Source organism: Lithobates pipiens, unplaced genomic scaffold (assembly GCF_037356315.1).
Source record: "Lithobates pipiens isolate NorthernLeopardFrog02 unplaced genomic scaffold, aLitPip1_a1.2 Scaffold_16, whole genome shotgun sequence".
In the NCBI taxonomy this organism is placed as follows: domain Eukaryota; kingdom Metazoa; phylum Chordata; class Amphibia; order Anura; family Ranidae; genus Lithobates; species Lithobates pipiens.
The window spans coordinates 117,326,680-117,344,142 of record NW_027507748.1 but is presented as its reverse complement, the minus strand read 5'-3'; the positions used below and the strand labels follow the sequence as shown (position 1 = coordinate 117,344,142).

The 17,463-nt window shown below is 40.7% G+C and overlaps 1 protein-coding gene across 1 annotated transcript in view; it reads left to right on the top strand.

The window, feature by feature from the left end:
* The window catches only part of SLC6A4 (solute carrier family 6 member 4), a 183,414-nt gene that overhangs the window by 111,265 nt on the left and 54,686 nt on the right, over nucleotides 1–17,463 (top strand). The window contains exons 5-6 of the mRNA XM_077480340.1: nucleotides 1,522–1,660; nucleotides 11,516–11,650. Of these exons, the coding sequence (XP_077336466.1) occupies nucleotides 1,522–1,660; nucleotides 11,516–11,650 (274 nt within the window). The remainder of the gene's footprint in view (nucleotides 1–1,521; nucleotides 1,661–11,515; nucleotides 11,651–17,463) is intronic.

Below are 17,463 nucleotides of genomic sequence, written 5' to 3'. Positions count from 1 at the left end.
TCAGCTGCTAGAATGAGAGTCACATCATCATGGCAAAGATCGGGTGTCTTTAAAGCTGAATTCCAGAATTCAGTTTGTTTGTAAAAAGTGAAGGCACACTATGAGTTAAGTCTAAGGAGGTGCATGGCATCTCCTGGGCTTATCTCTGTTACTTACATCTGCCAATTTTATTGTGCTCCTGGAATATCTGGGAGCCCAATGCTGATGCTTCAGGTCCAAGCATCTTCAACATTATAATCAGTACAGCTGCTATGTCCGCACCTTCCCTCCTCCTGCCCAATCACAGAAGTCTTTGTATTATGTGAACTCATTGAATGGGCAGCAGAGGGGAGGGGTGGGCATAGCAGCTCTGTGTGCCTCTCTCTTCTCTCTCGCAGCCCCGAGTGTCAGTGTATGCTCCAGCATATCTATAAACCTGTGAGTTATAAATAATGGACATAGGTTTGGGAGATGTCGTGCACCCCCTTAAACTTAAAGTGCTTGTTAAGACACTCTAACCTGTATACACCATCCGCACTGACTCCTATTGTAGTATCACCCTCTGTGTGTGATTATAAAAATAAATCCTGCAAATACCTAATTTCACTGCCAAGATTGCGATCACGTGACTGGCCAGCTTTTTCCTTTCCTCCTCTGAGAGAGGCAGCGGGCGGGGCTAAGATTCCTCTGCTGTTATCAGTCTGGAGGGGAGGAGGAGAGAGCTGGCTGGTCATGGGATCACAATCTCGGTTCTTAAATGAGGTATTTACAGCATTTATATTTATAAATCATTCATAGAGGGGGACACTGAAATATGAGGCAGTGCTGATGGTGTATACAGGTTAGTGTTATAAGAGCAACAGGAGGGGGGCTCACACACAGACAGAGAGGGGAGGGGGGAGGAGGACACAGGAGCAGAGAGGAGAGCAAATAGCAGACTGCTGATGACAGGGGCACATAAACTGACCACGGTGTCAGGGCTCAGCAGCTATGATACACCGTGGTCAGTTTACAGAAGGGTGGGGAGAAACAGGCAGGACCAGCCAGGTTTTTAGGTTGTTACAGGGGGCCAAATGACACAGGACAAGCACTGTGTCATATAACATGCTTTAAAGGAGTAGGGTCCAATTTTTTGGGCGGGGGGTTAACAAATGCTTTAACTCATAGCATGCCTGTAATTTTCACAAAGTGGCTGAATTTCTGGAATTTTGCTTTAATGCCTGCTAAGCTGCATGTGTGGCTCAGTGTACATTACTGCTGATAGGAAGGGGAAGCATTTATGACATTACAGAAGAGACTGATAGGTTCACTTCTGTCAAAATATCCCTACCTGTCAGCAATATAAAAAAAATGGGCTTGCAATCACTTTATCTGCTGAGCTGCTGGGCATTTTTCTTAAGAAGCCACCACTGAAATCTTTGCACTGGACCTTGTGTTTTGAAGCAGTTCTGTTTTTTATTATGTGTGATTATGGTTTGCTACCTTGTTGCATTGTCTAGGGTGAATGGCTTTAGGTATTTATGGTATCATTCTGTTTTTCAGCCGACTGGTGCTTCAGATACATAAATCAAAAGGTCTACAGGAGCTTGGAGGGATCAGTTGGCAGCTCTCACTCTGTCTTCTTCTTATCTTCACTGTAGTATATTTTAGCATATGGAAGGGAGTCAAGACATCTGGAAAGGTTAGTTTAACAATCTGGGATCTTACTTATGAACATATACAATTTATTCTACCACTGGTGGAATTTTGGTGATAAAAATATTACCTACTTGCCCTTGCAGACTCTCTTTCTATTGAATACATACAAATCACTGGCAAGTCATTCGTTTCTCAGCTTCTCATTGGATAATTGTTGAGCAGTTATTGCCTGAAAACTCTATTTATTTCAATATACATTTGCACATCACGTGTAAGTTTAAAGAACATTTTTTGCATTCTTGCTTCTATTGAAGAGTAATCCACAGAAGAGAGTCAGGTTTGGGCAAATTTACCCTTCTGACCATGCAGCAAAAAGTCCCAGTCCAATAGTGGCTTTTCGAATACACCCACTGCTATGCGCTATCAATCAACTACAAATTAAAGCAGACCTAATAGAGAAGTAGACTCTTAGTTTCCCCTCAGGACCTGCCCACTCAGTGTTGAGATTTTTCCCAAATATTGGCATTGCCCTTATTTAGGCGATGACATCATCTGTATCCCCAGTCCTTATGTTTACATACAGCTAAATGAGACAGAGGATTCAGCCCTGTGCGGGAAACTGTCACATATATGACAGCTTCCTATCACAGACAGGGCCTGCTCTAAAACAGATGCATACAAGCAACTACCTCCTGTGTAATAGCTGGTGAGCACTAAGAACACAGCACTCAGCCTGGGAAGTCTCTGTAAACATCCATGTAATCCATGCAAAAAAGGGAGAAAGGCTGGTGCCATGGAAGTTGGCGAAAACATAGTTTTAATATTGCAGGTGAACAACAGGCAAAAAATTCAATGCGTTTCATCGATCATCAGCCATGATTAAGGCCCAATGGCTGAAACACGTTGGCTTTTTTGACTGTTGTTTACCTGCATTAATAAAACAATGTTTTAGCTGACTTCCATGGCACCAACTTCTCTCCCTTTTTATGCAGGGCCTGCTCTAAGTACTTGTGTATCTCTGTACAACAGCTGAGAGTTGTTCTTAATTACCACCAGTGTCCTTAACTGAGAACTTGCGGAAGTTATCACAGCCATATCGATGGTTCCTTAAGTGGCGGTAGTCAGAACTACCTAAATTTGCTGAAAATGTTGGTAATGTTACTGACACTGACACAAATGCTTTTCTGAATTAGGTGAAAGTCATTCTTAAGGGAACTACCACCAGAAATCTATTGTTGAGGCTATATTGAATTCTCCCAACTCTTTTTTTTTTTTCAATTTAATTTTTATTATATTATTTCTATAACAATCCATACATTTCATCTTAAAACATTCTACTTTATTATACAGTTATTATTCTCCCCCCCCCCCCCCATATTCTGTTGACCCCCTTTGAATCCATTCTATGTTGTTTCTCCTATTGCCTGATAGTATGCTTCTGTCATTTTAAATATTCTCCACTTTTTCCACATTGACCAATATCTTTTCATTTGATCTTTCTCCATATTGATTAAATATTCCATATTGTTGATATACTCAACTCTCTGTATCCATTCTCTTATAGTAGTTTTTTTTGTCTCTAGCCATTTTTTAGGGATGAGGGCTTTTGCCGCATTAAGCAAAAATGGTACTAAGGTTTTTTTGTTTTGATTCCTAGTTTTCTCCGTGCCATAGAATAAGCAAGCCCAGGGGCAATTTGGTATCTTATCCCCAGTTATGATCTCTATATGGTCTAGTATACTTTGCTAGTATTGTTTTATCTCTGGGCATTCCCACCATATATGGAATGTTGTTCCAAGTAATTTGCATGGGACAGTACAGAGTAGCTAATAATAAATAAATGAAACTGACACACAGTATATTTGGTCATAAATGGCCACGGTGTTTATTCAAGGGGTAACCCAAATTAGCTACATTCACATTAACTAAAAAATCAGCTTTCAGCATAGAATTAAATTTCAAAATTAACAAAATGATCCAATACCAGATCTCAATCACCATGTCCTTCCAGACTTATACTGGAAGACGAACCCCCACTAAATATCACCGTGACTAAACAATCATAAAAATAGGGAGGGGGGGTGGGAGCGCAAACTGGTCCTCTTCAGGTGGCTGTGAAGCTGAGGTAGCGTCCGGCTTATATAAGCAGTCATAGGCGCGAAGAAACAGCCCGCCAAATTCCTCCAATGACGGCTTGTTGCTAAGGGATATTGCACCAATAGCCCTGCTGAGAGAAAGGAGAGAAAATGCACAGGCAAAGAGCCCTCTGCCCTGTCCCATGCGGGCCCCCGGTTAATGCCGGGGACCGAACATGGGACAGTACAGAGTAGCTAATAATAAATAAATGAAACTGACACACAGTATATTTGGTCATAAATGGCCACGTGTTTATTCAAGGGGTAACCCAAATTAGCTACATTCACATTAACTAAAAAATCAGCTTTCAGCATAGAATTAAATTTCAAAATTAACAAAATGATCCAATACCAGATCTCAATCACCATGTCCTTCCAGACTTATACTGGAAGACGAACCCCACCGGCCGAAGCCAATTGTGAAACAAAACGCTGAGGCCCCCCCAACACCGTGGCTTTCTCTATCATATTCTGCAAACCTACATTGAAAATGTCCAGACCTATGTCCGACAAATGTACCAAGTCTGATCTATAGAGACCTGAGATAAAACCTTCCAACTCAACGTGGCGATAGGATAAGTTATTGGAAGAAACCAAAAAATTATGAATGGTCCTATTTAAGCGTCTACGAATCTTGTCTAGATAAAACAAATTGCTAGAGGGGGACCAAAGTAACCTAGGAATCATCTCAGAAAAAGCGATAATTGCAGATGGAAAAAGGACCTTAAACGAAAAGAGATCCTGTTTCATCTCACATAAAAGATTCCAAGTTTTAACTTTACCAATATCATTTGCCCCAGCGTGGATTATTAATAGATCCGGGCTGGGCCAAACATTATTTAAATAAATTAATTCATTTCTTACATCTTTCCAACGTAACCCCCTAACACCATGCCAAAAGATTTGCAAAGAATGAACCTTAAAACCCAAAGTCTTTTCGAAATTCCGTGCTTCGGCTCTTTTGTAGGCCCAATGAATAAATGAATGGCCTATAATCCAGACCTTGAACCTAGGAAAATCTGAAAAGAAACTTAATTAGTAACTAACTCAGGTCGAATGTAAGACTTATATCTAACACTGTCCCAACGACCCAACCTCTGAACCTCCTCAGAAGAAAAACCCATAGAGTTAGCAGCAGTGGCAGCCCCTATTCTGAAGGAGTGAGATGAGAAATAAAAGCCCGACAAACCAAGGGTTTTTAGACAAGAAGAAAGGACAGAAGAAAATTGATAACGAGTAAGAGGAGACAGGTCATTGTGAATAAAGAATGACCCGTGAAAGAAAGGTCTAAAGGCGATAAAATTTAAATTATTTTGGACCGGGCAGATAGGAATATACCCTGCCCGACCCAACTTAATCATGCGTCCCTTACCAACCTGATCGGTTTTTGATCTTCTGATGCATATAGTGATAGAATCTGAAGAAACAAACACATCACTATCTAACAGGATAGCGCATGAAGACTTATTTGAGGCGGAAAACTCACCCAGCCGTAAAGCGCCAAAAAATGCCAAAGAAAAAGCTGCGTTAAATAATAAAATTTCATAAGGGGAATAGCATACTGAAGGCAAAGTCTGAATTAATTTAACCAAAAGATCAATAGAAATGGGTCTCCTACCATCTCTAACCAAATGGGAACGCCTAAAACCTTTCAATACCTGACGTACTGTATAGAAAGAAGACAAGGCCGGAAGGTCAAAAAATTTTAGAAAGAAGGAAACCCCGGCCAAAATTTTATGTATAGAAGCTGCACTAAGGTTAGAATGGATTAAAAAAGTAACAAAAGACAGAGCTGTGTAAGCATTACAACTGGCAATACTTAAATTGTATGTAGAGCAGAAACTATCCCATCTCGACCATGCTCGCAGATAGTCCTCCCATGTTCTCAGTGAAACGGAGTTCTTTAAATTGGCGGAGATTAATCCCAAATCAAGCCCCAGAGGAATTCCGGGCATTGGGAGCCAATTGGGTCTGCCTCCGGAGCCAATTCGTGGAACCTGGAAAACTGAAGACGAGATAACGAGTCTGCAATGCTATTGCTTACACCTGGCAAATGTTTAGCCTTAAGCCAAATATTATATTTCATACAATGGAGAACTAAGAAACGAAGCAATTTGATTACAAAATCAGACTTAGAAGATAAACAATTAATCGCGAATAGGACACCTTTATTATCCGTGTGAATTAAAACTCTCCGATTTTTAAACAAATCACACCAAATAACTACCGCCACCACTACTGGGAATAATTCTAACAAGACTAGGTTACGCGCAATCTCAGGAATCCTCCAAGATGTGTGCCACTTTGAAGCACACCAATGACCTGCCAGGAAGGCACCAAAGCCTATAGAACCTGAAGCGTCGGTAAAAAGGCCTAGTTCAAAATCGTCTATAAATTCTTTCTGCCATACCGTTGATCCATTAAAACCTAACAAGAACTCATCCCATACCTTTAAATCATCTTTAATGGCTTTTGACATGGTAACATGAGAAAAAGGATTTTTTAAATCCTTTGTAGCCCTAGCAAAACGGCGAGAAAAAATCCTAGCTACCGGAATTACTCTTGCAGCGAAAGCAAACAAGCCTAATAGAGATTGGACATCTTTAAGCAGAACTCTCCGTCTAGATAGAAAAGAGGATATTAGCGACCTAATCTTGAAAAGCTTTGATGGAGGCAATCTGAATTCCATGGCATTTGAATCAATGACAATGCCCAAAAATTCCAGACTAGTAGATGGAAACACTGTCTTCTCCTGGGCAAGGGGAATGCCAAAATTTTCACAAATATCAAAGAATGCTGACAAAGAATCAGAGCAAACAGAACATTCAGGTGGACCTATGAAAAGAAAATCATCTAGATAATGAATATAACCAGCACCGGGATGCACCACAGACACTACCCATTGAAGAAAAGAATAAAAAGCCTCAAAGTAAAAACAAGATAAGGAGAAGCCCATTGGCATACATTTATCAAAATAAAAATATCCGTTAAAATGAAAACCTAGAGAACTAAAGCCTTGCGGGTGTACTGGAAGTAAACGAAATGCAGACTTAATATCCGCCTTAGCCATTAATGAATTCCTTCCAAAATGCTCAAGGAGAACCAAGGCCTCATCGAAAGAAGCATACGTAACTGAAGCATCGAAATCAGCAACCTCATCATTAAGAGACTCGCCAGCAGGGTATGACAAATGATGTATTAGGCGAAAAGAGCCTGGCTCTTTTTTGGGAACTACGCCCAATGGAGAAATTCTGAAGTTTGAGAAAGGGGGTGAGAAGAACGGACCCGCAATCCTGCCCTCTGTTAGTTCTTTCTCAATTTTAACCCTAACAACCTCTGGGTGTGAAAAGACCGAACGCAAATTGTCCACTAACTTACAACCAGACCCAGAAAAACCAGGGACTAAAAAACCATGCTTGAAGCCGTTATAAAGCAGCTCCGCCATCCTGGTGTTTGGATACATTTCTAGCCAAGGAAGCATGTTTGACAATTTCACCGTTGTCTGTGCCTTTTGAAAACCCATCCCTGGATTGCGGCTGACCTGACATGGCAGAGGCCTTTCGATAACATCTACAAGCCGGGTGTGACCCTGTACAATATGAGCACTCGTGCTTGTATCTACAGTTGGCCAGAAATCTGCATTGTCCTTCATTGAATGCAAAGCAGAAACCTTTGCGAAATGAATTATTAGTAGAGTTGGGTGCTTTGAATTGCACCTGCGGTTTTGGAGGCAACATCAGATTTAACCAAAGGCCAACGTCTTTCACACCCCAACGTAGAGAAGGGTGTACCGCCAGCTTCTGCCTGAAATTCTCATCATAATGAAACCATGAAATACCCCCGAAATGCCTAAAGGCCTCAGCAACAATGTCTACATGTTGAAATAGCCCAGAACATTTTTCTGGAAATTTTTCACCCATAACTGAAGCGAAAATACAGAATGCTTGAAGCCAATTCTGGAATGTTCTAGGTACTGCTCTCCTTCTATCTTCTTCTGAACGCTCCTCTGATTTCTTATCTAATTTAGAAAGAAATTCTTTAGAAGAAGGCAGGAGGGATAATAAATCAACAAATTCTCCTCTCCAAATTTTCTCCTTAACTGAGGAAGACAAGTGGAAACCTAACGGGGAGATTTCTCACTGAAGCGCCTCTTTCATACAAGCTTCTGCTACTTGACAAGGTGTATTATTACAAGAACTAGGCTGTAAAAGACCACCAGTATTCACTAAAATGCTCTGAGTTCTTAAAGGGTTAAACTGTTTCTCCATAGGAATAGTAACATTACCCTGCGAACGCATAGCGTTCCAGACAGGGCCAACCTTTAAAGCATCCACAGTGACTGACTGCTGCAACCCAGTACCATCTTGATAAGCACCAATATTTTGTGCACCTGAAGCAAGCAAAGGCTGCACATCTTCCCTTACACCAATAGGGGGAGCAGTACTGATATTCAAATGATTAACAGGATTTTGTAATATCGCTCCAGAATACTGAGCACCTGACACTGCACCAGAATACTGTGCACCTGGCTGCAAATTATAGGAAAAAGTACCAGAAGACTGTACACCTGACAAAGTATTAATAGGAGCACCAGCAGGCTGTGTCACCTGAGCTGCACCAAATAAATGTGCCCCTTGTAAGGTACCAGAAGGCAGTGCCTCCTGTACAGGGATAGTTGTTTGAACTGAAACATTGTTTAATTGCTGTCTATTCTGAAAAGAACTGCCAGCGCTTGCAAACAGAGCCCTGGCAATGAGAGAGGGAGAGGGAGATCCTTGTTCCCCTTCTGACAGGCTAGTAAAAGCATTTGCTAATGAATTAAGAATAAAAATTAAGTCAGGTAAAGAAGAAACAGAATTCTCACCAGGTGGGATATCTGACACAGCATTCTGTCCCAAAGGAGCTGCAGCGCTGGTTTCTGGAATGGAGGATGAGGAGGATAAAGTTGCAGCATCTTTAAGATACCTGGAACGAGAAGTAGAAGTGAAAGAATCTTCCTTAGAATAAGGAACAGCAGGGGCTGCCGACTTTTTCTGCTTCTTTCCTTTTCCTACAGGTGTGCGGGAGTTGCCAGCTGAAGGAGAATTTCTGTGTTCCTCCATAATGTTCGGCATGGGCGTCAGACAGGCAGGGAGAGAAGAAAAAGCAGGAGGGTCTTCAGCTAAGCAGTGCCTCAGCCACTCTTCACCGCCAGAGCTTTCTGCTTTTTCCAGAAGCTGACGAAGGAGAGACTCCATTCTAACTGTACACCTGAGCGCAAACTGGTCCTCTTCAGGTGGCTGTGAAGCTGAGGTAGCGTCCGGCTTATATAAGCAGTCATAGGCGCGAAGAAACAGCCCGCCAAATTCCTCCAATGACGGCTTGTTGCTAAGGGATATTGCACCAATAGCCCTGCTGAGAGAAAGGAGAGAAAATGCACAGGCAAAGAGCCCTCTGCCCTGTCCCATGCGGGCCCCCGGTTAATGCCGGGGACCGAACATTCTCTCCAACACTGTGAGGATTTGGAGGGGTATATTCTATGCAACTTTTCCGGGGCCAAGTGTCACCTTATCAGACACTTGTAATTTACTTCTATGGACCTTATATATGATGCATAATTATATACTGCATTTATCATTTGTGTCTCCTCCAATATTCATGTCCTGTTCCCATTTTGCTATAGCGGGTATAGCCCCCTGCCCCTCTATTTCTGTAAGAATTTCATATACCCGAGATATACTATGTTTTATTGTATTTTTTGAGTTACAGAGCTTTTCCATTGGCGTTAGTGTGTTTTCATCTCTTATTGGGCCTGGGATTGAATTAACAAAATTAGTATTATTATTAAATTTGTAAATATTCCCAATCTTTTAAGTTTTGCAACCCATTTTTCTTTATTTCCTGTTTTGACATTATGTTCCCTTTTACCGTGATGTCTTTTAATTGTTTAACATTTGTTTCCCTAATTGTGTACCATTACCTGGAATAAAAAAAAATTGTACCCTCTAGTGGAATTAGTGGTGAATTATATATCCACTTTTCCCTACGGTGTAATGTATCCCACAATTTAATTGCTAATAAAGTTATATCATGTGCTCTATTACTTCCTATTCTATATTTTGGCGGGATCCATATATTTTTTTTTAATTGTGAACCAAAGAGTATCTCCTCCATTTTCACCCATTTCTTAGTTGTGCCAGTGTTAACCCATTCTACCATTCTCGCTAAGGAGATAGCTATATAATACCTATATGTGTCAGGCAGTGCCATCCCTCCTTTTTTTTTTTTATAGTTAAATTATGATTTACCCTTGATTTTTTATTTTGCCATATAAATTTTAAGAAAAGTGTTTTTATTACCTTAAAAAAACTTTTTGGAATACTAATCGGGAGCATTTGAAATTTATAAGTAATTTTTGGTAAAATCACCATCTTCAACATGTTAATTCTACCAATCCATGTGATTGATCCCTTTTTTATATTCCCTAGCTCTGCTTTGATTTCATTTAATAATGGAATATAATTAGCTTGGTGTAGATCTTGGGCCTTACTTGTGATTTTTATTCCTAAGTATGTTATTTATTTTTTCTCCCATGTAAAGGGGAATTCTTGTTGTAATATTTTCTCTTCCTTTTTGTCTAATCCTATATTCAGTATAACTGTTTTTCTAGGATTTATTTAAAAATTTGAGAGAGCTCCATAATCTCTTATCTCTTTTATTAAGCAGGGAAGGGACAATCGCGGGTTAGTCATGTATAGGAGTATGTCGTCCGGGTATGCCGCTACTTTATGTTCCTCATCACCCAATTTTACCCCCCTTATGTTAACGTTATTTCGAATTTTTGCCAGTAATGGTTCCAGGGCAATCACGTAAAGGAGGGGCGAAAGCGGACACCCCTGCCTTTTGCCATTCAGCATCTCGAATGCGGGTGACATACTCTCAATTTACTCCCACTCTCGCTGTTGGCTGTGTGTACAAATTATTTATCCATTTCAACATCTTTGGGCCTAAGCCTATATTCTGGAGAGTTTCCATCATAAAGCACCAATCTTCTCGGTCAAATGCCTTTTCGGCTTTGATCGATATTAATATCATTGGGAGCTGGTTTTCCTTATCTTTACCCGTAAGTAAAAGAGTTATCAGACTGTTGTCCCTGCCCTCCCTACCTGGTACAAATCCTATTTGGTCCCCATTTATTAGTTCCGGCATAAGGTTTTTCAATCTTGTTGCTAACACCTTCGCATATAGCTTTGTGTCAGCGTTCAGCAACGCTATTGGCCTATAATTAGAACAGACTGACTTATCTTTCCCAGGCTTCGGTATAACCGTTAGATTTGCCAACAACGATTCTTTCCTCATATCCTGTCAGTCCTGCCTACTTCATTTCTATTGCATTACAAATAATACAGCCATTTCCCCACCACTCAAACCTTCTTCCTGAACTCCATAACCTCTTCCTGTGCCCAGGAAGTTCTTAGCTCTTAAGATTTCTGGCAGAATTTATGGAAATTGTTGGCACTTATTGGATATTACAATACACATTCAATGGTATATTTAATAGACAATAAGGTAGCAAATAAGAAAAGTTCACTGTTCATTTTAATTTAAGAGTCTTACTTTTTTCTTGAAGTTCAAGCTGACCCATCACTTACCAACCCCATCCTCTTTTTACCTATTTTAAAGTAGGAATGTGGGCTACACTATGGCCTAAATGTTGGCTACAATTCATAACAAAGGGGAGGAATCATATCATTTATGTATGAAAGTATATGCCTTCTTTGTAGGTTGTCTGGGTTACTGCAACATTTCCATACATTGTACTTACGCTGCTTCTTATACGAGGGGCCACGCTGCCAGGTGCCTGGAGGGGAGTTATCTTCTACCTGAAGCCAAACTGGGAGAAGCTGCTTACTACTGAGGTAAGACTATTATATACATAACTATAAATTGCAGTCCTAGAATATAAGCTACTGCATGGAACCATTTGACCACAATGGGGGCAGTGCAGGAGAAGTGGTCTGAGGGGGCATGTCATTGAAATCTGGCCTTGAGTGAGTACTGCCACACAGCTTCCTCATGGGAATGTTTTAACTATTATAAGGCACGCTTTCAGAAGGTAGGCACTGCTTTGTCTGACACAGATAGAAAGCACAGTCTGTAAGGAAATTATTTGTGTGTTGCAAATGGGGATAGCTGCTCCGTATCATATCAGAATTGACAGCATTTCTTTTTAACGTATTCTAATAACCATAGCCCAAGACCACTGTGTGCCTTAACTTTATAAGGCCTGTTTTATCTTGCATGAACACATTTCATATCATATATATATATATATATATATATATATATATATATATATATATATATATATATATATATATATATTATAATTTTCGAATAGCTTACTTGTGACAATTCAGATATAGTTAACAACCAAGGAATGGTGTAAAAAGCAAAATTAGGGCACTGTACAGGTATGTCTTGGTAAGCCAGCAGTAAGACAATTTGGCCACAGGGGGCAGTGTTTCATTGGAATCATAAACTGATATTAAAAGTTGAAAGAAAATAAATATCTCTGTACACATTGACCATTCAGTTTAAAGTACGAAGTGAATGCATTTTAGTTTTTTTTCACCAGAGTTATGATATTTAAACAATTAATGCCCAACAAAATTAAATTGCAATACTCCATAATATCAAATGAGAAGTGTGGCTTATTGCATTGTGCTCAATTTATTCTATTACTATTATTTAAAAAAAAAAAAGTGTTATGCCCAAATATATGCAGTATTCTTATATATTAATATTCTTTACTGAAAATAATGATTTGGTTAAAATCATTTAGCCATATTCTCAGCATAGTCCAAGATAAATCCTGGAGTTAACAGGACACTATATCAGTATACAGACGGGTTTGAAATGCTACTTTCATAAGCCCTTCTTCATGTAGTGGATTGATACCCTATAGCAGGGCTCAAAATTTCAAGTCCTGAGCTACTAGCCAAGCCTCAAAGGTTACTCACCACCACTTGTCCCACCCAACCCCTACCATGCCCTGCCCCTAAACAAGCCCTCATAAATTATCTCATGAAATGACACTTAAATGTTTTATGCAGAATTAAGTTCTAAAAATAAATATTAACAACAACTTTATCCATGCCCATCAGTGCAGCCTACCTGTGCCCATCAATGCAACCTCACCTTGGTCCACCAATGCCGCCTGACCATGTCCACCAATGCAGCCTGTCCGTGTCCACCAATGCAGCATGTCTGTGTCCACCAATGCAGCCGTCCTGTGTCCATCATGCTGCCTATCCGTGTCCATCATGCTGCCTATCCATGCCCATCATGCTGCCTATCCATGCCTATCTGTGCCCATCATGCTGCCTATCTGTGCCCATCATGCTGCCTATCCTTGCCTATCCGTGCCCATCATGCTGCCTATCCTTGCCTATCTGTGCCCATCATGCTGCCTATCCGTGCCTAAGTGGATTACTGGGTGGATGGTGAGAGCGCAGAGGAATATCACAGCTTTCATTTCAATTGCTGTGTGTTCCTGCCGCTCGGCATCACATACAGACCCACCCCCTGGCCTGGGAACTTTGATACACATCACTCGTGATTGGACAGGTGAACTATCAAAAGCCAGGGACCCAGCGAGTGGGGGGAACACACGGCAATTGAAATGAAATTTCAAGTGATCATCCTGGTGATGTTCCCTGCGCTCTGATGATCAGTGTTCTGTCAAAAGCTTCGACCGCCTGCTCTCCTCTCTTCCCATCTGCGAGCGCTGGGAGGACTCCCATACAACCCTGCATGCCGGCAGTGCTCGCCCCCCGCTTCCCAGGCAGGCATAGCTCGCCAGCCCTCAAAATCAACTTGCAAAATGTGAGCAGGTGAGTGGAATTTTTGAGGGCTGCCCTATAGTGCCTTCCCCTTTTATATTGATTCCAGTAAGATACTTATAGCCTTTAACCTACTCTTGACAGAAATTATAAAGTATATACAGTGCTTTGAAAAAGTATTCATACCCTTTGAAATTTTCCACATTTTGTCATGTTACAACCAAAAATGTAAATGTATTTTATTGGGATTTTATGTAATAGACCAACACAAAGTGGCACATAATTGTGAAGTGGAAGGAAAGTGCTAAATGGTTTTCAAACTTTTTTTTACAAATAAATATCTGAAAAGTGTGGTGTATATTTGTAGTCAGTCCCCTTTACTCTGATATCCCTAACTAAAATCTAGTAGAACCAATTGCCTTTAGAAGTCACCTAATTAGTAAATAGAGGCCACCTGTGTGTAATTTAATCTCAGTATAAACACAGCTATTCTGTGAAGCCCTCATAGGTTTGTTAGAGAACCTTAGTGAACAAACAGCATTATGAAGGCCAAGAAACACACCAGACAGGTCAGGTATAAAGTTGTGGAGAAGTTTAAAGCAGAGTTAGGTTATAAAAAAATATGGCAAGCTTTGAACATCTCACGGAGCACTGTTCAATCCATCACCCCAAAATGGGAAGCGTATGGCACAACTACAAACCTACCAAGACATGGCCATCCACCTAAACTGACAGGCTGGGCACGGAGAACATTAATCAGAGAAGCAGCCAAGAGGCCCATGGAAACTCTGGAGGAGCTGCAGAGATCCACAGCTTCTGTGAATCTGTCCACAGGACAGCTATTAGTCGTGTGTACACCACAAATCTGGTCTTTATGGAAGAGTGGCAAGAAGAAAGCCATTGTTGAAAGAAAGCCATAAGAAGTCCCGTTTGCAGTTTGTGATAAGCCATGTGGGGGACACAGCAAACATGTGGAAGAAGGTGCTCTGGTCAAATGAGACCAAAATGTAACTTTTTGGCCTAAAAGCAAAACGTGGAAAACTAACACTGCACATCACCCTGAACACACCATTCCCATCGGGAAACATGATGTTGGCAGCATCATGTTGTGGGGATGCTTTTCTTCAGCAGGGACAGGGAAGCTGGTCAGAGTTGATGGCAAGATGGATGAAGCGAAATACAGGGAAATCTTAGAAGAAAACCTGTTAGAGTCTGCAAAAGACTCGAGACTGGGGTGGAGGTTTACCTCCCAGCAGGACAATGACCCTAAACATACAGCCAGAGCTACAATGGAATGGTTTAGATCAAAGCATATTCATGTATTAGAATGGCCCAGTCAAAGTCCAGACGTAAATCCAATTGAGAATCTGTGGCAAGACTTAAAAATTGCTGTTCACAGACGCTCTCCATTCAATCTGACAGGGCCTGAGCTATTTTGCAAATAAGAATGGGCAAAAATGTCATTCTCAAGATGTGCAAAGCTGATAGAGACATCCCCCAAAAAAACTTGCATCTGTAATTGCAGCAAAAGGTGGTTCTACAAATTATTGACTCGGGGGGGCTGAATACAAATGCATTTAAAAACCATTTATCATTTTCCTTCCACCTCACAATTATGTGCCACTTTGTGTGGGTGTATGACATATAATCACAATAAAATGCATTTACATTTTTGGTTGTAACATGACAAAATGTGGAAAATTTCAAGGGGTATGAATACTTTTTTAAGGCACTGTACATTTATTAACATTATTCTTCAGTGTAATTGCCACTAAAGACCCTTCAACAAGTCTATACAGGTCACAAGAAAATTCATCTCTTTCATTTTTACTACAACCGGACAAATCATAGTTAGTTCCTGGATGACTTCACACTCTAAACTTCCAGGAAATGAAAAACAGGTGGAATGGCAGGTTGGTTAAAGTAGAACATTAAGTACATTAAAATATAACTAAAGACTTTTTAGCTTTTGTCAGTGGAGAGGGATTACACCTGTAAAGGTCAGGAAGATGCACCCTCTCTATTTATTCTGTTTACTGTCCTGGTTACTGTTATCACCAAAAGTGCAAGTAAAAAAAATCCCAATTTTGTGTTATCTCCAGAACACAAGAGAGGGGAAATCTTCCAATGGGGACACTAGTTCTGGTGACCCCGGTGACAACCAGGACTTTCCTCACTTTGGAAGAATTTCCTCTTACTTCCTGTTTTGGTTATGGGACAGAAAGTGAGGGAAATTTCCCTAATGGGGCACAGATGGCAAAAAAAAAAAAAACTGACTGAGGTTGTAACCCTCCCTTACTTCATCCATAATAAAAAAAAATGTTTTTCCTTCAACTCTGAGTTTAGAAAAGCTATGTTGCCCAGTGTTTTAATTTGTTCACAGTGTGGGAAAGAAGTATTTGATCACCTGCTGATTTTGTACGTTTGCTCACTGACAAGGAAATGATCAACCAGTAATTTAAATGGTAGGTTTATTTTAACAGTGATAGATAGAATAACAACACAAAAATCCAGAAAAACACATTTACAAAAAAGTTATAAATTGAGTTGCATTTTATTGAGTGAAGTAAGTATTTGACCCCTTTGCAAAACATGACTTAGTACGTGGTGGCAAAACCCTTGTTGGCAATCACAGAGGTCAGACGTTTCTTCTAGTTGGCCACCAGGTTTGCACACATTTGTGGAGAGATTTTGTTCCACTCCTCTTTGCAGATCCTCTTCAAGTCATTAAGGTTTTCGAGGCTGATATTTGGTAACTCGAACTTTCAACTCCCTCCACATATTTTCTTTGGGATTAATGTCTAGAGACTGACTAGGCCATTCCAGGACCTTAATGTGCTTCTTCTTGAGCCCCTCTGTTGTTGCCTTGGCTGTGTATTTTGGGTCATTGTCATGCTGGAATACCCATCCACGACCCATTTTCAATGCCCTGGGGGAGTGAGGGAAGGAGGTTCTCACCCCAGATTTGTCCATTGTCCCTTTGATGCGGTGAAGTTGTCCTGTCTCCTTAGCAAAAAAACGCCCCCAAAGCATATTGTTTCCACCTCCATGTGTGACGGTGGCTATGGTGTTCTTGGGGTCATAAGCAGCATTCCTCCTCCTCCAAACACAGTGAGTTGAGTTGATGGCAAAGAGCTTGATTTTGATCTCATCTGACCACAACACTTTTACCCAGTTCTCCTCTGAATCATTCAGATGTTCATTAGCAAACTTTAGATGGGCCTGTACATGTGCTTTCTTAAGCATGGAGATCCTGGGGGGTGCTGCAGGATTTCAGTCCTTCATGGAGCAGTGTGTTACCAATTGTTTTCTTAGTGACTATTTCCCAGCTGCCTTGAGATCATTGACAAGATTCTCCTGTGTTGTTCTGAGCTGATTCATGATCATTGAAACTCCACAAGGCGAGATCTTGCATGGAGCCCCAGACCGAGGGAGATGGACAGTTATTTTGTGTTTCTTCCATTTGCAAATAATCGCACCAGCTGTTGTCACCCTCTCACCAAGCTGCTTGGCAATGGTCTTGTAGCCCATTCCAGCCTTGTGTAGGTCTATAATCTTGTCCCTGACATACTTGGACATTTCTTTGGTCTTGGCCATGGTGGGGAGATTGGAATCTGATTGATTGATTGCTTCTGTGCACAGGTGTCTTTTATACAGGTAATAAGCTGAGATTAGGAGCACTCCCTTTAAGGGAGTGCTCGTAATCTCTGATCATTAGCTGTATAGAAGACACATAGGAGCCAGAAATCTTGCTGATTATTAGGGGATCAAATACCTATTTCATTCATTAAAATGCAAATCAATTTATAGCTTTTTTAAATGCATTTTTCCAGATATTTTTGTTGGTATTCTGTCTCTCACTGTCCAAAAAAAAAAAAAATTATAGA